We start from the raw sequence: 24,124 nt of genomic DNA, 5'->3' as shown, positions 1-24,124 counted from the left end.
CGTGATCAAAACAAGCTTTGCGCATGCGTGATGATGGACTGTAATACGACATGCTTTGTATGAGTAGCTGTAGCTAGCTAAACTTTATTTTAAATGGTGTAAAAATAAGTTCAGGTTTATACCAGTTGTATTTCGAAAATGTGCTTTAACGTTTGAATGGTTTACACGCAGTTAAAATACAAAACGTTTACTTTTTGCTACATAAATTAGACAACTGGTGCCAGTGGAATAGCTAGGTAGCTAGCTAGCTAATGTCAGAGTAAACAGATTCAGGTTAGTTAAATGGAGGCTGTTATCTGACAGTAATTTACTAATTTAGCTGTCCACTAGTTGCAACATGGGGAAAAAGAAACAGGGAAAGCCTGTGCGCACATCTGAAAACAGAGGCAAAGAAAAAAGGCATAAGATGAAAGGAAAAACCTTGGAGACCTTTACAGAAGAAATGCACACTGCTTTTGACGGTAATTATTTAACTATTCATATTACAAAATCATGTTTTAACTGTATGTTGCTTGCCTCATCTTTTACATGTGTGCTACAATACTAAGATTTCCCAATGTACAATGGTTATCAAGCTTGAAAAGTTAATATTAAAGACAAATGTAAAATAGGAAAACACCCCTTTTAGATGTTTACCATTATAATATCTAGTAAGTAAATAGTAATACACTGGTTGTCCATCACTGTCATTGAGGAATAATGTGAAACAATAAAAACCCTTAAGTGTAAGTATCTTGTAGTTAGGTGAGAGTGATCACACTGCAACATAATCACACTTTATCCTCTGTCACTGTGTTTTTCAGCAAGTCATCACGTAGAGAAGGGAGCAGAGGCCCCTCAGGTTAAACTGCCTTGTCCACTTGCCATGTGGGAGTTGGGTCACTGTGATCCCAAGCGCTGTACCGGAAGAAAGTTGGTACGCAAGGGCTTCGTACGAAACCTGCGCCTCAACCAGAGATTCAATGGACTCATACTGAGTCCAATGGGCACAAAGTATGTGACCCCAGCAGACAGGTGTGCATTTTTTTTAAATCATTATAACACATCATGATGATTCATATGAAAAGCCATAAGATGCTACATATAACAGTTAGTCTAATCATAATAATATTGTTATGTATTTTAGCCTGTTTAAATGTTAAGGTCCAGGTTGTACACTTTTTGTGTTATTTAATAGCATAGTGAAAAAATTATTAATACATTTTTTATAGTTATATTAATGACCATTATACCATTATTTGTGTTTCATTATTTGTCTTTATTATGATCCATTGATAATACAATTGTTATGGATTTAACCTTTGTTATGGACCTTTATGCACAGGGAGATTGTGGCTCGAAGTGGGCTAGCAGTGATTGATTGTTCCTGGGCTAAACTGGATGAGACTCCCTTCAATAAAATGGTCGGAACATATCCCAGGTTACTGCCATACCTCGTAGCTGCAAACCCCGTCAACTACGGCAAGCCTTGCAAGTTGTCCTGTGTTGAGGCTTTCGCTGCAACGTTCTGCATTGTTGGTAAGGCCAAAGCTTTAGTTTTTTTGTACTGTATGGTTTTTCTGACTACTTTTATTATATACTATTAAAAGTTACGGCTGTGAAACTCTTAACAAACTTTATCTGATTTTACAGGTTTTGAAGAACTAGCAATGCTTTTGTTGGAAAAATTCAAGTGGGGGACAGGGTTCCTGGATCTGAATAAAGTTCTGCTGGAGCGCTATGCTGCATGCCAGTCAGAGGAGGAGCTGCTGTCTGTGGAAAAAGACTTTCTCACCGCTAAACCAGAGGAGGATGACTTTGGTAAAATGGGGGAGAGAGAAATAAAATGGGGACCCATCCAGTGTTTCCCTAAAAATGTGTGTAGCAGGGTTGGTTTGTGTCATTTTGGTTTTAGTCCCACATCTGTCCTTATTTTAGTCTTGGTTTGGCTTAAGCTTTACAATATCTATTACATTTTATTTGGGTGAAATCTCTGCTTCAAATTAAAGAATAAAGAGTAACTGCATCTTAGGAACTAAACTAATTTATATTAATGTTAATCTATTTTATATATACTGTATTTTTGCTATGGTGACGCACTACTGCTGAGTTTTCATTTGGAAACATTGGTCTCATGCATACAGTCGGGATGTGAAAATCATAAAACATATTTGTTATATTTGATAAAACAAATAATTACAAAAATAAAGAACATTTTATGTTATGATATCTGACCTATATTTCTAGACTGCTTTCCCCAAATGTTTGAACACTGTAGAATTGTTTCCTAAACTCATCAATAATTAGACAAACTTGCTTTGTGGATTTGATTTTGATTCATCTGAGTAGCTGAACCAGTCAGAGATGTGGGCAGTGATTCAGAAGTCTGAAACCAGGATAATTGTTTCCAGCATGTGTAGAAAATTGCCCCGTACACAAAGAAGGATGCATTTGCTCAGTTATGACCTGTCTTGTTGAATCTATTTTCTTCTAATTGAAAGCTATTCATCTTTTTTGTTCACAGATCCATTTGATGTTAACTCTGGATTAGTATGTGGGAATCTCAACAGACGTGTGTGGTAAGCATTTAAACCAAAAAGTATTACATCTATCAGAGTGAGGTAATCCCTTAGATACACTGTTTGCAAACTTTGTTGGGATATATATGATTGCAAATCCTTTATCACTACTGATCCAGTTTAATTGGTTTATCATTGGTAAGGTTACTAAGTTCTTTATTTCTGTTTTAGTGCCCCTGAAGATGATGATTCTAGTGAAGATACGGACAGCTCAGAGGAGGAAGAAGAAGAGGATGGAGAAGGTCAAAGCAAGAGTGAGTCAAGAACAGTGTCACATCATGAAGATGAAGAAGAGGATGGAGAAGGAAAAAGCAAGAATGATTCAAGAACAGTGTCACATGAAGACGAAGAAACTGAATAAAATTCATGAAAATAAAGCATATTTAATCTATGGATCTTTGTATTCTAATACAATGACTGTCATAACTTTTTCAAATCTCATGATGCATAGAATAGATTTTGGCGCTAACCAGTTTTATATTAAATAAAAAAATATATGAAATAAATGGTATGTTTGTTTGAATGTAAACACCGGCTAATTAATTTAGTATAAGGTGCATATGGGATACATGTTGATCACAGTTTCAGTTGGATACAGATGTTTTTATAAACGCATACCTCTATAAAGAAGTTGAGACAGCCTGAGTAGCAGTGGTGTAAAGTAACTAAGTACATTTGCTCAAGTACTACATAAGAACTACATTTAGTAGAATGTTAAGGTACTTTACTTGAGTATATCACTTTTTTGCTACTTTGTAATTCTACTGGAATTCAGAGGTAAATTGTGTACTTTTACTCCACTGCATTTATACATTTAGTTACTTTGCAGATATTGATTAATAATGTGAAATATAATCAACATTTAAAAAGGACTTAACTTACTGGAGTAACATTTACAAGCTACCCTGCATCATACAAAGTCATTAAAACTAGGTACACCTTCACTATCTTTGGTAAACACATTATTGCATTGATAATTATAATCAAAACGTATATTATTCTGAAATGGGCCAATCTGCATAATGAGAACTTTAACTTTTGGTACTTTAAGTATATTTTGAAACGTACTATAGTACTTTTACTTTAATAACATTTTGAATGCACTTTTTCTTGTAACAGAGTATTCCTACACTCTGGTAGTTCTACTTTTACTTACGTACAATATCTAAGTCCTTCTCCCACCTCTGCTAAGGAGTTAAAATTTTCTAAAAATACCTGTAGATAACTCGATACAATACATCATGCAAAGATAGTGTGTATGCAATGTTAACTGTTATTTAAAATATCAACTAACTGCGGCTGGATTTCTCTGAGTAAGATGAAGTTCAGTAGGTTGTAAATGTGTTGAGGGGGGCGGACACAGCGGGACTCTCCTCTGCTGTCCTGCGGTAACATTGTTGTGGAACGACGTCACAGCTCGAAAATGAAGGCGCAGAGGCAGCCATTACTGGAGCTTCTCTAATTATTTTATTCCAAATAAATACTCGTGGAAAACTCCCATGGCAAGAGCTACAAGTCAGCTGGTGAGTGTTGCAACTTTAACACGAATAACAGTTCGAAGCCGGCACTGAAAATGTACAGTGTGGGGGCTGTTTGACAACAAATAGTTACGTGGGGCCTTCATGTGAAGAGCGCTGCTAGTTTAACGTTACGACTCGTTAGCAACGTTAGCATGCTAATGTTGGCTAACAACACCAAAATGTTTCCTACGTTTATCGAGGTTGTCTAACACCTGGCTTGATCCATTATGAAAGGTGTATTGAATTATTTCGCGTTGGTTGAGTGGTTATTAACGCTTGCTGTTAGATGTATAGGATGTGTGACCATAACCCCCTTGGTTCGGTAACGTTATCTGTTGGCTGACGTTAGCTAAACATGTTCGCGCTTTCGAACGATGCTTGCTAACATGCTAACATTAGCTTTACTGCGATCCACCTTTTAGTTTCGGAGACAGTTAGCTTTTTAAGGTTATGGTTTTGTAGTTCGACTGTCAACCCATTAACTTCCACATTTATATACACACGATGGCACTCTAAATTCGACAAAGTAACATCATGTGAAAACGACACAAGGTTTTGAAGTTACTTGTGTTACCTGGCGTGCTAACGTTAGCTAATTGACTGTTAGCGTTAAGTTTATAACTCGCTGTCAGTGATGGCCGGCGTTATTTGACAAGGCAGCAGGAGCTAACGATAGCTAGCAGGCGTTAGTTAGCAGGGAAAGTTCACACAGGCCTGTTGTTACGTTCAGGGTTAGGTTAACGGTAGCTGACATTTTATATCGACCACTGCATGGTTGACCAATCGTACTGGGTCAGTAGATAGTTATACGACCGGTTGGCAACCATACAGTATAGTCCGGATAAGGCAGCTAAATGGCCACACCTTGGTTTTGAATGAGAAGAAGCTAGGCCAACAGAAGTAACTAAGACTTGTTAGCTGAACAACACTCAGCACTGACTGTTACAATAAGTTAAAAATAACCAAGTGCGGTACAAGCACCACACAGTTTGTTGGAAAGCACAACCTGTCGCCAGTGGTGTAAAGTAACCACGTAGATTTACTCAAGTACTGTACTTAACTACAATTTTGAGTTACTTGCACTTTACTTGAGTATTTACATATTATTCTACTTTGTATTTCTACTTGACTACAATTCAGAGGTAGATCGTGTACTTTCACCACACTACATTTATTTAATACCTTTGAATTTTGAAATTAGATACACCTTTAACACTCTAGTGTATCGATATTTACCATCAAACATGTGATATATATCATTTATAGGCCAATCTGCATAATGACTACTTTTATTTTGGTACTTGCAGAATATTGTGATGCCAATGCCTTTCTACTTTTACTTGATTAACATTTTGGTTACAGGACTCTTACTTGTAACCGAGTATTCCTACACTGTGTTAGTTCTACTTTTACTTAAGTACAAGATCTGCGTACTTGTTCCACCTCTGCCTGTCGCTGTATGTTATCTTTGAGTCTTCAACAATCATTTGGTGGGTTTCTCTTCAGTGCTTGTTTGTGTTAGCTGCCATGTCAGCTTTCACATGAAAGCAGTAACTTTGACATAGTTTATACAACTTTAACACTGGAGGGTGGGACCACCAAGTCCGCTATTTTTCTCAAGAGACTCCTTAAGCCACGTGTGGAACAACATATAACTGATATATTCTCAATGTCCCCTCTCCTGTTTCAGTATGATGTTGTGCCCATTCAGCCCAGCGTTGTCATCTGTTCCTGCTCGCATCCATCAATGGTAAGAAATCACCCTGACTCCTGCTCGCCACTTGCTATCCCGGGCGCAAGCAGTAGCCACTGTCCCAGCATGGAGGGCTCAGAGGCTCGTGGTGTAGGAGCGTCCGCAAGCAGCCAGGGCTCGGACCACCGCGCACAGGCCCCTCAGCCACGCAAGAAGAAGCCGGAGGACTTCAGATTTGGCAAGATACTGGGAGAGGGCTCCTTCTCTACGGTATGTAACCTGCATTCCTCTTAGCGTTTGAATTATACCTGGGTAGATGTTGCTACATGCTCCTTTTGATTAATGTCCTTGGATGAGTCATCCTCAGTTAAATCGAGTGGAGTTGACAAAACAGGCTCTGGAGACATCAAGTAATGGGTTTTTTTCTTCTGTTTTTTATCCCTAAGGTTGTTCTGGCAAGAGAGCAGGTAACAGCGAAAGAATATGCAAGTAAGTATAATGCACCAGCTTTTTGTAAATTACACTTTATTATCAAGATGGGCAAATTGCTGCATGTTATTGTTTACTAAAATATCCTGACTTTTCCTTTCCTCCCTTCCAGTTAAGATTTTAGAGAAACGCCATATTATGAAGGAGAACAAAGCCCAGTACGTGAAAAGAGAAAGGGATTTGATGTCAAATCTAGATCATCCATTCTTCGTCAAGCTGTACTTCACATTTCAAGATGATGAGAAGTTGTGTATCCTTTCAACACTTTGGTCAAGTTTTGTGGCATACTAACAATTTACCAGTTATTCAATTGTTTTGTGACTGATTCTAGTAATAAAATTGTTCCTTAACTAGCTTTTCTTAGATTTTGGTCTCAGCTACGCCAAGAATGGAGAGCTCCTGAAATACATTCGCAAAATTGGTTCTTTTGATGAGACCTGTACTAGATTCTACTCGGCTGAAATAGTTTGCGCTCTAGAATACTTACACAATAAGGGGATAATACACAGGTGAGACTTTTTTTGACTTGTGTTGTATCATTTACTAACCCTTTGAGCCGTTGTCCCAAATAAGTTACAACTGGTTTGTCCAATTTCAGAGATCTGAAACCAGAGAATATTCTTCTGAGTGAAGACATGCACATCCAGATAACAGATTTTGGGACGGCAAAACAGTTATCATCAGACAGTAAACAAGGTATAACAACAATCTTGATTTGACTTCTCGGTGTAACAAATAACTCTATTTTCGACGTGAGTTTAGCATTGTATATTCTATGGGCTTAAGAAAGTTAAGAATCCCTTTTTTAAACATTTATTTGCATTATTTGGCAGCGAGAGCAAACTCCTTTGTCGGAACAGCACAGTACGTGTCTCCGGAGCTGCTAACAGAGAAATCCGCTTGCAAGAGGTAGGAAGTTTGATTCACATGCTAATCGTTGTTCTGTTTTCATTTTTGCCCAATAATGGTTGCATCAAATTTTTAACCTTATTCCTCTTATCTGTTTTCCCTTTTTTAGCTCTGACCTCTGGGCGTTGGGATGTATTATCTATCAGCTGGTGGCTGGTTTACCACCGTTCAGAGCTGGGTAAGTATTTTATGGGGGGATTTTATGATCACCACTCAGTTAATTTTAATAATGTCATGCTTAATTAAAGGGCTGGCTGTGTGTTTTTGCTCTATTAACCATTGAAGATGACTGTTAAATGTTATTTAAAACGCAAAAAAATACTACGAAAGACAACAACCTTCCCCAGTATTTAGCCAAAACACTTCCTTAACAGTCTCCTTTTTTTGTTCTTTTCTTCTCGTGTTTCATTCCTTGTAGAAATGAGTACCTAATATTCCAGAAAATAATAAAGCTGGAGTATGAATTCCCAGAGAAATTCTTCCCCAAAGCCAAGGACCTCGTCAAACAGCTTTTGGTAGGTCATCAAGAACCGTGATTCATGTCTGTCAAATCTAATTTAATGTTAGTAGTATCTGTGGTGGTATTAATTGTGTACATATGGTTGTCAGCTGGGGTTGGTTAAATACTGGGCAGTGCTTTTCTAGTGAATGGAAACACATGTTGCATCTGTTTTTTCCTCAGTCACTTGACCCTTCCAAGCGGATTGGGTGTGAAGAGATGGGAGGGTACGACCCTTTGAGGCGGCACCCCTTCTTTGACATCATCTCCTGGAGTGACCTACACCTACAGACTCCCCCCAAACTCACCCCCTACCTGCCAGCCATGTCTGAGGATGATGAGGACTGCTATGGAAACGTAAGATATTTGATTATGATCCACCCTTTTTTAGGTTCATCGTTAGCTTCATTGGAAATGGGGGTTTGATTCTTTGTTGTGAAATCGATGATGAACAAATGGCAAAAAGTTACAATATTTTCTCCCTTGAAATCGCAGTACGATGATCTCCTGAGCCAGTTCAGCAACATGCAGGTGGCCCAGTCCAGCTCATCACACTCCCTGTCGCCACATGAGTCCACACCCCCTCAGAGGTCCAGCAGCAACATCGAGCAGTACATCCACGACCTGGACAATAACTCTTTTGAGCTGGACTTGCAGTTCACTGAAGAAGAGAAACAGCTATTGCTGGACAAACAGACCACTGGAAACCCCTGGTAAACCTCCTCCAACATGTGTATCACAATGCTGTTATTTCATTTTTTTTATATAAATAATACTTGCATGAAAGTCCTGCTCATGGACAAGAAATATGTAGCAAAGTTGGATCATAATGTTCATTGGTTGAGGGATAATGAATGTTTTAATGGGTGTCAGTAATTCACTGTTGCTTCATCACACAGGCACCAGTTTGTGGAGAATAACCTGATCCTGAAAATGGGCCCGGTAGATAAACGAAAGGTGGGTGTGAAGTCTAGGCCGAATAAATCATATATTTATTGTATTGATGTATGTTTATCATGTATTTTATTACATTTCAAACTGCCAGATGGATTATAGAGAAGCTGTGTTCTACATTAAAAATATAAACAGGGTTTTTCTAGTTAATGTTGGCTCAGCATAAATGAAGTCATCTCCCATGTTATTGCTCTAACTGATAGCAGATAGGAAGTAAGGGGGAATTCCCTGTGCTGAGGAGAGTCTTTTTGGCCTCATAGCCCCCTCTGTTGGTGAACTAATGTCTCGAGACCTTCCTTTGCAGGGTCTGTTTGCTAGACGGAGACAGCTGCTTCTCACTGAAGGACCACACCTGTACTACGTGGATCCTGTAAACAAGGTCCTGAAAGGGGAGATTCCTTGGTCCTTAGAACTACGCCCTGAGGCCAAGAACTTCAAAACCTTCTTTGTTCATACGGTAAACAACTCTTTCTGCTGTCCTTCCAGCATGTTTTCCTCCAGCGGCATGTTGAGACTTGCCTACTGATTAGATGTCCCTTTCATGTTGTTCACTTTTTTAACATTTTTTTTTTTGTTGCAGCCTAACCGAACATACTATTTGATGGACCCCAGCGGAAATGCTGACAGATGGTGCAAGAAGATCCATGAAGTGTGGAGAAAGATCTATCAAAAGCACCAAAACCCCGGCCTATAGGAGCACAGTTCCTCTTGTGGCCACTCCTCTTTTAGCTCTGAGGCCAATCACTGAGCAGAGTAACACCCTCTTTAGTGCCCTTCATCACCGCAATGTAAACAAACTCTTAGAGACGCTGGCATCTAGACCTTGTTTGTTTTCCTGAGTAGAACCATGGGAAAAATACAACTTTGGATTCAGGGTTGCTTTGCTTGTTCTTTGTGCTCTCTGTGAGGCTTCTATTGCATTTTTCCATGTATGGATGATAAGACTGCCACCATGCACATCTGCTTTTTGTACATTCTGCAGGGGGGGAAGAGAAGTGCAAGCTTGTCCTGTAGAGTGACACAAGCTTGGGTACTGCTAGGACTATCTCAAATGCAAGGACTGGTTTCCTGCTTCAATGATACCATAACACAGAATCTAGCTTTTGTGAACCAGAGCCTATCCTGATATCTTAATTCAACCATATCCTAATCTTACATCGTACTTGCAAGCTGTAGTCAGGCCCCACTTCTAGAGCATATACTCCATAGTTGTAACAGATACTGTAAGCTGATTCAGTCTCACACGTTTACCAAACTCAAATCCTATATATATTTTTGTCAGAGCCCATATGTTCCCTTGGTATTTGAGTTATTTTTTAAGTCTCCTGGTACTTGCTTATTGCAGTCCAATTAAGGTCTCGTCGTAACAAAGCAGAGTGCCGGTCTGCAGTGAGACTTGGGTCTGAATCAGTCTCTGTATAAGTGTGAGCCTTCCATAGCTGTTACGGAGGATGTATTGCTAACAGGGGGCGGGTAAACATGCCACTAGCTTGTACTTCCTAATCATAACTTGCTTATCTTTCCTGCATGGCCAGTTTTGTAGCTCAGCCTTGTCCGCTTCTCTCTCCCAGGGCACTGGAGATATAGTTTATTCAAGTTTAAAGGTGGGTATTTTTGACTGCATTGGCAACCATAGCGATTATTATTGAATGATTTGGCTGTTATGTACCATTCACTGGCTATTTCTTTGTGGTGTGAATTCTTCAATTTCTTTTTCGGTGGGATAGTCGGCTCATCTTCAGTACGTCCTATTGAAAACTAAATCTTATGTGCTGACCACCCCATGCTGAACAGAAAACCCTCATCAACAGTGATACATACACATACTATCATTCTCTGAAGCAATCACAGTAAAGCTGTTGTCCCTGGACAAGATGGCAGAACTGCCTCATCGGGCTCATTGGCCTATCCTTTTGTTTTGGTTCCATTCGGCCTGTTTCATTTCATTCTCTGATGTTTGGCCCAATAGAAATTAAAGCGATTGATTTGTGCTATTGTTTTAGAAATATGATGTATTATCATAATGCTTTTAATTTGTTGACATATTACCTTAAGGTCCTTTCCAAAGGCCCTCTTCCTTCAGCTGAGTCTGTGTGTGCAGTGTGTGATTGGAGTATAGGTGAATAGGACCCTCTGGCCCTGGGGCCCGGGGCTCGATGTGGTTGGATGTCAGTAAAAAGATATCTATCTGATCCAAATAACCAATGAAATTGCTGTATCTGTCTATAAAGTTGAGGAAGCACTAGAGACGTGTTCACCTCTAGTCTAGAAAAATTGTTTGAATCAAGTCGATGGCAGTCGGTTACATTGTGTATGAAATACTCTACCTGGCTTGTAACTGACTAGAACTGTGATGTACAGATGATGTATTATTAAAATCTGAAGCAAGTAATGCAATGATATTAGGATACAGTTTTTGTATTTTTATTCTTGTATAAGGTTATTTGATGGCTATTGTTTAGCCTCTAGTTCATTCTGTGTTATTTAAATTCTAATATATGAATCATATTTGGATTGAAGTCATGTTCAGGGGCCATGTTGTGTATGTATTGAGATGTAAAGCCTTTGAATGTGAATAATTATTGTAAACTATAATATTTTACAGCTTTTTTCTTACTATATCATACATTTTCTATTTGCTCAGTGATTTAATCATATTCTGATAATTTAATGAATCTGTTCATTCTCTCTCTGATTATTTGTGCGCTAGGTCAGTAGATGTTGAATGATGAATTTTCCACTTAATGCTTGGTAGTCCAGTAATTAAAGCATGTAGGGATTTAGGCATACAAATAAAGCCATGTGTCCTGTCTTCTGTTAACGACCGCAGTCATGACACAGAGAAAGCAGCAGCATTCAGTGGCAATGGCATCTCACATTTTGCAGCATGTAAATAAAGTTCCGGCCCATTATCATCAGTGTTTTTGTGTCGTGAAAATTACTTTCATAAAATGCACACTTTCATTGCAAAAAAAGGGAGAAAAGTATATGTTACATTCATAATAATAATAATCATGAAATACTGAAGATGAGAATTAGGTTTTTGACACCTAAAATGCAGTGGTGTAAAGTAACTAAATAGATACTAGTACTTAAGTACAAGTACTGTACTTGAGTACAATTTTGAGGGGGACTTTTATACTGTGTACTTATACTCTTTTACAATTCCTACATTAATCAAAAAACATTTCCTTTGCAGATTTAGTTTTATGATGTGAAATATAATTAAATAAGCCTTTGGTTACACCTGGAGTAACATTCACAATCTACCCTGCAGTATACAGAGTAAATAAAATGAGCCGCACCTTTATTAGCTTTGATAACACTTCTGCATTCATAATTACAATTAAATCATGTGATATTTATTAATTTGAAATGGGCCGATTTGCAGCATGAGTACTTTTACTTAAGTATATTTTGATGCTACATTTTTTTACTAGAGTCACATTTTGATTGCAGGACTTTCACTTATAACAGACTATTCCTACACTGTGATACTTCACTTACAGTACAAGATCTGAGTACTTCTCCCCCCTCTTCTAAAAATGACATTTTAATACGATGTGACATTTCCAGGCTGTCAGTATCAAGAGGAGGACCTTTTATCTGCGGATAATACAAGTGGCTGTCAGTGCTGCTGGAGTGGGTTGGTAGGAGTGGCTGAGGCGCTGGCAGTCTGCTTTGCATGAATCGTGGACTCCCAAGTTTTTAGTGGCTGCAGCTGAGATATTTCCTGTCAGCCGCACACAGCCGAAGCGAGGGCGGAGGAGACGAGGAGAGGGATGGCAGAGAACAGCTCCGAGACAAGCAGCTCCGGACACCGGAGATGTTTGGCCCATTCTCTGGGGGAGAGAAGCACTTCAGCCTGTATGGGGTCATCGAAGTGGATTCGGCTGAACGTCGGGGGAACCTATTTTTTAACAACGAGACAGACGCTGTGTCGAGATCCAAAATCCTTTCTGTACAGACTGAGCCAAGCTGACCCCGAGCTAGACTCCGACAAGGTAAATGCTAAGCTAGCTAGCACTGTAGTTATAGGAGCGCTAACTTTTTTAAATTTTTACACAAAAATTCAAATTTTTGCTCACTTTATTTTTTTAAGCAGTTATGGTGGCTGTTGCCTGCGTTTATCAGCTTGCTTAACAAGACTCAACACTTTTTAAAAAATTGTGTTTCTTTGTACTTGGTGCTTACTCGATTTTTTTCTGTGGCTAGGTAGCATTAGCACGGTAAGCTAGCTAGATTCCGACAGTCACCACATGACATTCGATCTTTCTGAGCCAGACGTTGATGCTAATGTTCGTAGTGGCCAAACGGCGGTTGTACCCGTGACGTCATTTAGCTCAAAACGTTTGTAAATCAGCGGGTCATTTAAACAAATTAATAAATCAAGTCTCCAATACAAACACTTTTATAACCCTTGTTTAAATCATTAGGGTGTAAACGCTGAAAGCCTGAATCTACAGTCATTGTATTCTACATATGACTGAGCCGAGAGCAGGAGATCGGAGGGGAAAACTCAAGTGCGCATGCTCAATGGGCCCACCTACTGGTATTTTCTGAAGATACAGTCACCCCATTTAGGGCTTCATGCGCAACTGATGAACTTTCATAGGAATGAACGGGGTCCCACATCCATTGCTGTATCCATTTCTCTTTATAAATCCACGGGTTATTTAACAGGATAAATGGTTTGGTATTGCACTAACCCATATGTGTCTTAAAGTATTTAATGGAGTCACATAGCTTTTCCAGTGAAAATATTAAGTCGCCCAGCAGTTGCAAACTTTCCCTATCTGAGGCCGTTTGCATTGCAATGCACTCATCGAGGTGTCAAATGTCAAATAGTGACAGCAATCTAATTTTCTCCATTATTGACAAAAAACTACTGTTACACATTTGCTATATATAATGTAATTCAATTTTGTGTATGACTGTAGATACTTTAATATTTAGTCTAAACCGTAAGTGGGTTATTTTTGCTCTCCTGCAACAATAATAATTGCAATAAAATATTTAATAGGGCTTCCTCTAAGACAACATCTTGAAATCAATATTTTATCATATTAAATTCGTTTAGAATATATTTACTTTATTGATCCCAATTAGGGATTTATTTTCGTCACAGCAGCATGTAAACAAGGCATTGCACATAATGTGAAAATTAACAAACGTAAAAAAAATATATACATTCATATTGACAATGAAAAGATATACATCGAGACTCTCTGTAATATATTTACTATGAAGGGCTAATTACAGCTAACATAATTTAGAAGTAGGATATTATTGACATTAAGTGTCCAGATTAATATTGGTTTTGCTGCACTTTATATCTAAAGTTCTTTGACTCATCCGGGAATAGTAATGTCTACAAGTGCTATAATTAACTTCTCAAATGATCTACACATATAATACTTTATTGCTCGATCAATTTGTGTTTTCTCCCCCTCTCTCTCTCCCGGGGTTAGTCTGTTACTCTGCTCTGTTTGCTCTGCAGTAATCAGCCTGTGTGCTGGTGGCGAGGCTCCCCTAATGAGCACATAAGTCATTGCCAAGTGGGGTGAGGTGCTGCTGACAACTGAGAGCTGGGGATGAAGTCACTCATCTGCCTGAATGGCCTCAATGCTCCAGAAGCAGACTTCTCTCTGTTTGTCCATCTGCTGGTTTTAACAGCACTGTGTGTGCTTTAAGGCCGCCGGCACTGTCGAACACAATGTATTAGTGTCTTTATGCATAGTGTAATGTGCTCTGCTTTTCATCGTTCATTTTACTGCCCCATTATTCATTGTTTTCATCTACTTGCACATTTTAATCTTCACCCCTGCCCTCGTTTTTATACTAAGCTGAAGCCGTGGCTCATCTCGTATTTTCATGCAAATATCTTAATCTCTCAATAATCAGCTTGCTATATTATCAGTTTATCCTTCCATGAGTAACGGATCAGTCCATCTCAATCCCCTTGTCTTAAGTGTGCATCAGACTCTCAAGCCATTACCGCACCACTCTCCTACAGGCAGTCTCATTTAAGATAGCTTCCCGTAAAGGATATCATTAGATATTATATCACTTACACGCGTGTCTCAAAACTATTTATACTGACATGATTTGATCTAATCTACAACTGACCTAAGAAGGCCAGGTTTCTTTGCATCACACAATCCTGCAAGAGAATATGAAGCCGAGTAACAGATCGGTTTCCTCCTGCAAGAGAATAGAAAGCCGAGTAACAGATCATTGAAGACCTCTGTTTTTGGGCAAATGCAGTATTGTGTTTCCCAGCCAAGGAAATGAGTGGTTCAGTGTTCAGTATTCAGTCACGCAGGCGGACGTGCATCAGCAGGACTCTTGAGGAGAACTGCATTATTCATGTTGTTGACTGGAGCCTCTTTTGCACATTGGGGTAGATCAGGGAGAAAGTGGAGGAAGTGCTGTCACGTGCACGGCCATAACAGCAAAAGTCTTGTCTTTACAAATATTCTTTTCAAATAGTTTACCACGCAGTTGACATGCTACTCATTCTTGTCATGATTGCAATATTAAAACTAGGTTTGTTGAGATTTATGTGACTAATTTCTGCAGCAAAATCATAATCAGATATTGTTTTCAAAATTGATAATTGTCTAATCAACGGGCTGAGAGTTTTCAATAGGCATCCAACCAACTCCCGCCCTCAAACTACTCAGCTCAGGACCTCTCAAGCAGAGACCCAGCCTTCTAGCTTTGAGAGCTGCATCAATTTTTCAAGCGCCCCATCACAAAGGACTCGTGTTCCTTCAGCATCTTTATTCTTTTCATATTTATATCTATTTGCTGCCCAAAGAACTTCCCTGCAGGATGTGTGAAAGAAATAAGGCTGCATTTAAAGCCCTATCCAGCTTGTATTTCATGCCTGAGCAAACTGTGGGAGGCAACGTAAATATTTAACGGTGATTTCTCGGTCTCCTCCTGCTCGGTGTTCTTGCAGTAAGTGCTCAACAGGACACTGCAGAATACTATTGGTCTCATTATTGTTAAAGCAACTCAGTCCTCATAATCAAGTCCCTTACAGTTGATCATAGCCTTGTGTTTCAGTGAATTAAAATGTCGTCATGTGCAATATTATTCTGCACCAAAGTCAATCATTTCACCCGCAGCCCCTTTTTCTATTGCAATACCCGTTTCTTATGCCAGGAGAAAGCTCCAGGTTGCAGTGACTTTCTGGCTTGCCAGCTTAGCCGTGGAGCTACTTAACGGGCCCTTGTAATGACAGCAAAGCTTTTAGGGGACTTCTTTAAAAGGAGCCGTTCATTTACTGCCTGCAGCACTGCTCCATCAAAAATTGCTCTGCAAAAACGCACTGATGGTGTTGCCTTGTTGAAATGAAAAAATCAAAGAAAGGCTAGTCTTTCCTCTCGGCCTTAGTGAAAGGTTAAACTCTCATTCAAATGCAATGTGAACTATCTTGAAATATGAGATGGTTTTGCATAATATAGCCTCGATGTGATGGTGTGTATTATTTAGCAGATGAAGGCTATTTGACTATGCCATTACGGTTTGAACTCCGGAGGGACTCCTTGCTCCAACTCTACAAGGATCAGACTTCCACTTCGCTAAGTAGCTACAGTCATGTGACTCAGGAGATCTACTGAAACATCTTTAAGCGGTGTTTCTGCACTGGGCTTTTACTCGACTGCAGTGAAGTCCGAGCAGCGTTTGATAATGCTTTCCTTTCTTTTTAATTCCTGGTCTGAACTAATTGGCAATGACTCCATTTTCCCTTTTGTGATTCATGTTTACCATCTGCAGTATTACTTTAAAGGGCTATATGAAATGTAGCAGTGCATTTACCCACACCTGTCCGGCTTGAATTGCAGAATTGTTCCATTTGAACGTTTGGTGCACACCCACTGTTGTACTCCTGAGCAAACATGAAGAGGCTTGTCATTTTGTTGAATTATGGATTGACTTTCAGTGTTAATGTATCTGCAGAAAGCCCTATGAACATCACATGCTTGGAGGGTGGGTCACCATGGTATTTCCTGTGGGAGGATATGTACTGTGTGTATGAGAAGAATGATAAGGTTAACACGCTACACTTCCCTTTACTGTGAAGCCTTCCCTTCTAATTGGCCCAATTTTAACTTGGCTTCAGTTGGAATCCAGTCGTAAGGCTTTGCTCTCGTTACTGTTTATATGGATGCTTTGCACTTTAAATATGTTTGCATGGCCAAACCACAAAACACCATGTAGCTCGCCTGACCTACACTGAACTGACCTATTTTTGGTAGTTATTGTAGGCGGTGTTGACATTTGTCGGGGTATTTGTTGATATCATCTGATGTTGTTGGTTTAAGCCTTGTCCCGTGTAAATCTAGCGTTTTTATTCAATTAATAATTCATGTATAAATATATATAGTGTCTATTTAGGTAGGTTTTTGTAACTGTCATCACTTATATTGTTACACAAAGATGGTGAACTTTCACAGACTGAGTTTCACACTCATTCACTAAATGTATTCACGTTTCCCTTTTAGTTTTTCTGCCCGTTTTATAGCACATCCCAACCGACCTCTTTCTATTGTCACACGGTCTCCTCTGCTCGTTGCCCAGTGCTCCCCAGCCCGGGCCCCCAGAGACAGTGTTTTGTTTTGAATTAAAGACACTGTCCCCTTTGTTTAAATGGCCCCCGCTCTCGCAGATGCATGTACACCCAGAACGGGCTCATCATCATAACAGGTTCAAAAGCAACATGTTTACAGAAGGAGACAAGTACGCACCCATGGTAGCTTTGAGTGTTTGATCAGTGGGAGTGTTTTAAGGCATTATACAATAGTTTATTTGTATAGTGCATCAGTTTTTTTTTACAGCAGACCTTTTTGACTGGTCATAGTAGGATAAGTGCAGGTGTTGTAACTATTTCCGATGACTCAGGTGTCCCAAAATGACAGTGAGCCGGCATGCTGAATACAAGGAACCCTGACATTAAATGACTTAATTGATGAAATGTACTGCTGTGAGTCCTACATGATAAAACGTGTTCAGGGTAAAGGTGACGGGCCCATATCAACCTTCCATTCATCCAAGTTTAATACATCCCAACGAGGGAAACACCCTAAAATAAACAACCCAAAAAACGGTGTGTTTATGGGATTGTTGATGGTGTAGAGCCAAAAGGGAATTGAGAGGAGACATCCTTAACTCTCAGGCTTTCCAAATACCCCTGTAATAATGCAAACATATCAGCAACGTGTTGTATTTAAGCATATCAAACTTAGCAACTGAATTCTTTTGAAAGATTTCCCTATTTTCAAGAACACTGGGGATATTTTCGCCCTGCTCCTTGGAAAGTTATTGTTACAGCAATAGTTCCCATTCCAGTGGGGATGCACTTAATCAAGAGAAAAATATGAAGTAAAACTAAAGTTTATCACATCTTGTGCCGAGACAGACATTTTGACCCCTCTCAAAAAAGGTACAATGAGTGATATTAGTCATTGCTGAAATTGTAAGACTTAATAACTTAAACTTCTCCGTCATACTTTTTGCTGTAAAAAAGCTTTGATAGATTTAGGGAGTAACGGTAATAACATCTGTGCTCTGATGCTGCACGGGCAAGTTTCAGGACTGTAATTGTATTCAGAAAGCACACAATAGGTACAAGATGGAGATATGTTTGACAGGAATTAAAAATACAAACCGGTGATGCTCATGGAAGCCACGAGTAGAAGCTTAACCACTATATGCACTGTGTGGTTTGTACGTGGTTAGCTTTGCAGCTTTAATCTCGTCTGTTTCCTCCATGCAGGCACGCTTGTGCTTAAGCTTGTGCACTTCACTATAGAGATGTAAAGAACTGACGCGGGGCATTACGACCAGAGTAGAGCTCCATTAAGCTCCTGTGGGATCTTTTTGCATTGGAAAGGAGGTCATCTAGCCAGGAGGGTTCAGATTCATTACAAAAGGAAATGCACTGGGACCGTTTCTCATTATTGGAAAGATGAATGGGTTTTCAGCTGAATCCATCTCTCGGCCTGTGAAGACGAGCTAACTGAAGCCACGCCGCTCGACCGATGCAAAGTCAAACATCCTGCAGCACTGAGAATTAGCACAGAATTTGCTTAAGGCCTGTCGTCCGTGCCTGCAGTGTTTTACTAAATGCCAATGCGTGTTTGACTCACTAAATGTCACATCGTGTTAAGCTACTTTTGTTGTGAAACTAGACTTGGCTGCACATGCGTTAGTCCGTCTTTGTAACAGACGAGGCTAATTGTTGAAAGCCAAGGTGCTTTCTCCCGCTCCCCTCGGTGGATTCAGCCTTCTGTTCCCATTCTTTTTACGTTCTGCTCTAATTGTTTTAGCGTCCTCTTCCCCCGCGAGACAGAGTCGTTCTAATCGCAGTACTTACAGAAATAGAGGGAATACCCAGTGGTTGTGGTGAAATTGGGATCAAACCCAAGGCCTGTGGGAATATTGAAGTGATATCCCAAAGCTGCCGTTCGTGTTGTCCTCTGTGCGCGCATGTGCTTTAAACCCCTGTAGAGATTATCAGCACAGGAGCTGACCTCATAATTCTCATCCCTTGAGTTTTGTTCACTGATGATGTGTTGTTTTTTCCCTCCACAGATTATATTTCTCATGTGATTTAAGCCTGCTCATTGTCTCCTTATTAAAGCAACACTGGCAATATGGAAATGGGAAATAAAATGTACGATGAAAGGATTTTGAATCTCTTCTATTCTCCTTCTTTTAACTGGATCCACAAAATGAATATTGCTATCTGTGCTTCAGGTTTAACTAAAAACCTGGCTGTTGAAGCGAATATTGAAAGAGTGAAAACTGAGTTGTTGTTTGTATCTTACCCTCCTATTCTTCTGCTTTTCAGGATGAAACTGGTGCCTATCTCATAGACAGAGACCCGACATACTTTGGGCCGGTTCTGAACTACTTGAGGCACGGCAAACTGGTGCTCAACAGGGACCTGGCAGAGGAAGGTAACGTCTCCGTGGAGATGAACTCCAAGAAATGTGTTCCAAAATAATAATAATAATAATAATAATAATAATAATAGCTTAGATTTATATAGCGCCTTTCATGAGACCCAAGGTCGCTTTACAAGGAAGAACAGGGCAAAACAAACATAACATAACATAACATAACAAAACAAAAGGCAATCAGACAACCAGTCAGACAGACAAAAACAACAAATAAATTAGGGGCCAAAGGCCTTGGTGAACAGATGGGTCTTGAGGGCCCTTTTGAATGCGTCAAGCATGGGGATGTTGCGGATCTCCGCAGGGAGAGCGTTCCAGAGGGTGGGGGCTGCCATGCTGAAAGCTCTGTCCCCGAAGGTTAGCAGTTTGGGTGCGGGGGGTGGTAAGCAGGCCAGAGTCTGAAGACCGCAGGTTCCGGGGTGGGGCATGTGGGTGAAGAATGTCCGATAGGTACTGGGGGGCATGGAGGGACTTGTAGGTAAGGAGAAGGGTTTTGAATGATATGCAGGACTTGACCGGCAGCCATTGGAGGTGGATGAGGGTGGGAGGGATGTGCTGGCACGGCTTTGTATTTGTGAGTACCCTAGCAGCACAGTTTTGGACATACTGGAGCCTGTCCAGGGTTTTGTTGGGAACCCCAAACAGGAGACCATTGCAGTAGTCCAAGCGGGAAAATACAGCTGTCTGTAGCGTAATAAACACATTGGTAACACACTTGTGAAACCTGTTCTCAATATTTGAGTCCATTACTTTGGATTGACTGTCATTACATTTACATTATCAAGTGATCGTATGAAATGGATCGACATGCTGTTGGGCAATGTTTTATTACATTTTTCTAGAATATCTTTGTGTTTTTTATTATTCCTATTCCAATCTCTTAATAATCTTATTAATTAATACTCTTACGAAGTTCTTGCTTTATTACTATATTATATAATCATTCTTTCAGTGGCCTAAAACAGCCTTTTAAATTAAAAAATATATATATTATTGCTAATTATTTCATGGGACAATAAATCGTCCCCCAAAATGACTCATTGTGACCGGTTTGATAAATGTAAAAAAAAAAAAGGTAATGTAATATTAACGTAGCAATCAATCAGAACTGCCCACATGTCTGTCACATCTCAGTTTTAACAAAATACAATTCATATGATTTAGTCAAAGAATAGATTTCAACATTTTGCAATCACATCAAAATCCCTAAAGTAGATGCACTTTCTAGCAGTACCAGAATAAATGCGCCTTTTTTAAAAGCCTAAATGTTTCTTTTTTTCTGCTTTAGGCGTGCTAGAAGAAGCCGAATTCTACAACATCACATCTTTAATAAAGCTCATCAAGGACAAGATCAGGGAAAGCGACTGTAAAACATCACAGGTACACCAGGTTCTTATTTAAACACATTTCCCTATCAATGTGTCACTCACTCCCGTCCTGTTAATGTTGTGTTATCTCTCCCTTTCTCTCTCTCGCGTGGTCCCCCCCTCTCAGGTTCCTGTGAAGCATGTGTACCGGGTGCTGCAGTGCCAGGAGGAGGAGCTGACGCAGATGGTGTCCACCATGTCCGACGGCTGGAAGTTCGAGCAGGTAAGTCTCCTCCTGCAGGATGGACAGCAGCAATCCTCCTTTCATGTTGCTTCACCCACCCCGCTATGCTCACATTGACCCAGAAAAAGTCCAATCCTAAATATTGGAAATGGCTACTCACATATTTTTTCAATGTCCGCATACATGATCCGGGCATCCCTTTCTGTGCTCTGATTGGTTGTTGCAGCTTGTCAGTATAGGTTACGGGCGGGCCCACCAGTCAGAGTTTCTGCTGATTGTGTCAAGGGAGGTGAAGGGAGAGGCGTCTGCTTTGCCAAACAACAGCGGACAGGTGTGTCTAACAACTTTCTGTCCACGGGCTGGTCACTGCATGGTCCCCATGTTGTCCATACACACCCCGTCGGCCATGTTTGTCCCAAGTAGACACATAGCTGTTGTTTTTTTTTTTTTGTGTTCATTTGTACTGCTTGCTCACCAGTGAGGCTAAGAGAACATGACGCCTTCTCTCTTCTTGTCTGTGATTCTGTTTTATTATGCTTGTTTTCATACTGCATTCACAGTGTTTAAGCCTTTCCACAGCTCTCCGTGTTCTGCTTTGATTTAGCCACTTGGCTGTTTGTGGTGCTGTAATAGTGCTGTTAGTGGTGAACTGTTATCCTCCCTGTTATCCTCCCTATCTTCTTGTCAACAGATTCAAACATTAAGAGTGAACAGACCTAGTTTACATGAGTTATGTTGAGCCGGAGCTAATATTTCTAATGAGTCTGGGTGTTGTGTTATGTGTGAATGGATTTCCCTGAGACAGGGGATCACTGGCTCCCCCATTAGAGCTGAAATCTCTTTAATCTCCTTACAAAGGTCAGATGGAAACTCCTAGAAACACTCCTTATGCAAAGCTTAAAGCTTGGTCGTCAGCGCAGGAAAGTCTTTTGGGGAGATGAGATTTAAAGACCTACTGCTGCGTTAAGGCTGCATTAATATAGACAATTTGTTGAAGTGTATTTTACCCTGAAAGCCTTAGGATTTGGTGCTTGTTGAGTCTTAAGCAGCGTGACAAGTGGAATCCATGGTAGGTAGTTGAGATGATTTGGTCTGAGTCCTAATGCGAGAGAGATTGCTTAACAACAAGTCTCCGGCAGCAGCGGCTAATGAGGAGCTGCATGTCTGAACATGCACACCTGGGCACAGACGGTATACATGTAGCCTGCAGCGTACACACACTTAACATTCAGCAGTTATTCAGGAACACCATTTTCTTTCATGTTTTTAAAGTTGGTTTAAAAGCATCTTATGTCCTCCCTTTTTTTAAATTATCCTCTCGTGTCTTTTATTCCAGCCGACATGACTTGGAACAGGAAAACTAGAAATGACCACGCTTATTGTATTTTAAGAAGCCGTGTGTGGGAATCTTTTCATCACAATCATTTTTCTGACTGACATATGTGATGCTCAATGCAAAAAAACACCTGCTGTAACAAGCAGGAGCTTTACATATCATTTGGTTGAATTTGGTTTTTTCTTCCACTGGTAAGACATGCAGCTAAAGCCTCATTTTATGTGGCCCGCAAGAGCTTACAAAGAATATAATATAAACTACAATTGGCGTAATTGTTGAATATTTGCTTTCAAGGATGTGCCCTAGACTTCTGCTTTCAGACGTAGTTATTTCCCAAAACTGATAATAATCCAATGCCGAGCCAATAATGTAATATAATAGATTATTTTATATTTATTATATATGTATATTTATATAGTCTTGAAGTTACAACCGGCCCTTTGAGAGCAACCATAATGCTGATGTGGCCTGCCATGAAATTGAGTTTGACACCCCTGAGCTAAAGGGTTAACAGACTCTTTACAACTCATTGTAATTAGTACTGATTGAATTGATTGTAATTCACATGGCAGTTAAGGCACTGGAGAAATCACATGTTCTTTGACCTACTCACATTCAAACCACTGAGTCAAAACATTTCATGATGGGATTATGCAATTGTGTAGTTGGCTCATTTCTTTGCTTTGTAGTATACTCTTGTTTCTAATACTTTGCATACATTATTTTCTCCAACTTTTTGTTGTAAACAATCCTGGTCCTCTCGTGTCACGTTCCCTTTTCCCTGTTCATCTCCCTGTGTTCGGGCCCTTGCACCTGTAGTTATTTAACTATCAGCTGGTGATCTTTCTTCTTTCTGTGGGGTCTCTTCTGCCATTTATTTGATTATCATTGCTTTATTTCTGTGGACCACCAATTCTTTTATTCCTCTGTCATAACTTTGCTTTTTAGTTTTCAGTTAGCCCATTTTACAGGTCCTAAAAAAACACAGTTTGCCTTTTTGTAATTGTAGTATCTTAAAACCCACACATCTCTATCCCCTCTTAAACTCTTGAGCCTCGAGATGTTATCAATGGGTTTATTAGTTTAAACTATTAAGAGGGTTGGCCTAGTGGTCTTGATGTCACATCTAATTGTGCCAACATGTAATCCTGGGTTTAAATCTCACCCCGGTCTTTTATGTGGCGTCCCCTCTGTATCCCATACAATGCGGTGAATCTAATTTAGACAAACTGCAATATGATTCATTATAAAAACAATCCTAAGAGTTAAAGTTACCCAGGGCACTCTCAAATGAGTCTGTTTGAACCAGTTTGAGCTCGAAAAAAGCTTTTTGAGGAGCTTTAAATTTGAGTTGCATGAACCTGTCCTCTTGATTGATTGTCTATCATTACTTGAAAGTCTTTGGAACTGTTTTTCCACCAGCTTTCTACGTCTGAGGCTAATTTTTCCTCTCTGCTCTCATGTCTCTCTCTAGCTGGTCAGCATAGGCTCCTCTTACAACTACGGAAACGAAGACCAATCCGAGTTCCTGTGCGTAGTCTCCAAGGAGCTGCACAATCAATCATACGGGACAAACAGTGAGCCCAGTGAGAAGGCCAAGGTAAGGGTGGGTGTGTGTGTGTGTGTGTGTGTGTGTGTGTGT

General features: G+C 39.9%; 3 protein-coding genes across 4 annotated transcripts in view; all 3 read left to right on the top strand.

The window, feature by feature from the left end:
• The first annotated feature begins 2 nt into the window (after positions 1-2).
• On the top strand, positions 3-3,087 carry tsr3 (TSR3 ribosome maturation factor). The gene is made up of 6 exons (XM_010772145.1): positions 3-461; positions 804-1,014; positions 1,325-1,518; positions 1,633-1,800; positions 2,504-2,558; positions 2,730-3,087. The coding sequence occupies exons 1-6, from the start codon at positions 338-340 to the stop codon at positions 2,917-2,919; spliced, it is 942 nt and encodes a 313-aa protein (XP_010770447.1). The 5' UTR covers positions 3-337; the 3' UTR covers positions 2,920-3,087.
• Positions 3,088-3,952: 865 nt separating this feature from the next.
• On the top strand, positions 3,953-11,542 carry pdpk1b (3-phosphoinositide dependent protein kinase 1b). The gene is made up of 14 exons (XM_010772143.1): positions 3,953-4,081; positions 5,769-6,041; positions 6,218-6,260; positions 6,373-6,510; positions 6,625-6,769; positions 6,859-6,956; positions 7,094-7,169; positions 7,279-7,347; positions 7,588-7,684; positions 7,852-8,025; positions 8,164-8,381; positions 8,568-8,625; positions 8,927-9,079; positions 9,203-11,542. The coding sequence occupies exons 1-14, from the start codon at positions 4,058-4,060 to the stop codon at positions 9,314-9,316; spliced, it is 1,680 nt and encodes a 559-aa protein (XP_010770445.1). The 5' UTR covers positions 3,953-4,057; the 3' UTR covers positions 9,317-11,542.
• A 706-nt stretch (positions 11,543-12,248) lies between these two features.
• Positions 12,249-24,124, top strand: part of kctd5b (potassium channel tetramerization domain containing 5b) — an 18,388-nt gene continuing 6,512 nt past the window's right edge. The window contains exons 1-6 of one of the 2 annotated variants that reach the window (XM_010772141.1): positions 12,250-12,626; positions 19,487-19,595; positions 20,884-20,975; positions 21,090-21,185; positions 21,373-21,477; positions 23,957-24,082. In XM_010772141.1, the coding sequence (XP_010770443.1) occupies positions 12,405-12,626; positions 19,487-19,595; positions 20,884-20,975; positions 21,090-21,185; positions 21,373-21,477; positions 23,957-24,082 (750 nt within the window). In that variant the 5' untranslated portion in view covers positions 12,250-12,404. Of the gene's footprint in view, positions 12,627-19,486; positions 19,596-20,883; positions 20,976-21,089; positions 21,186-21,372; positions 21,478-23,956; positions 24,083-24,124 lie in introns of both variants that reach the window. The other variant, XM_010772142.1, reaches the window with a different exon arrangement.

The sequence above is a fragment of the Notothenia coriiceps genome, unplaced genomic scaffold (genome assembly GCF_000735185.1).
Source record: "Notothenia coriiceps isolate Sejong01 unplaced genomic scaffold, NC01 NC01_scaffold00010968, whole genome shotgun sequence".
NCBI lineage: Eukaryota > Metazoa > Chordata > Actinopteri > Perciformes > Nototheniidae > Notothenia > Notothenia coriiceps.
This window is presented reverse-complemented; position numbering and strand designations above follow the sequence as displayed.

Coding starts and splice junctions, on each gene's coding strand:
- tsr3 (XM_010772145.1), top strand. CDS start 338: ATGGGGAAAAAGAAACAGGGAAAGCCTGTGCGCACATCTGAAAACAGA. Junction 462..803: donor AATGCACACTGCTTTTGACG/GTAATTATTTAA, acceptor TGTGTTTTTCAG/CAAGTCATCACGTAGAGAAG. Junction 1,801..2,503: donor ACCAGAGGAGGATGACTTTG/GTAAAATGGGGG, acceptor TTTTGTTCACAG/ATCCATTTGATGTTAACTCT.
- pdpk1b (XM_010772143.1), top strand. CDS start 4,058: ATGGCAAGAGCTACAAGTCAGCTG. Junction 6,770..6,858: donor AATAAGGGGATAATACACAG/GTGAGACTTTTT, acceptor GTCCAATTTCAG/AGATCTGAAACCAGAGAATA. Junction 9,080..9,202: donor AAACCTTCTTTGTTCATACG/GTAAACAACTCT, acceptor TTTTTGTTGCAG/CCTAACCGAACATACTATTT.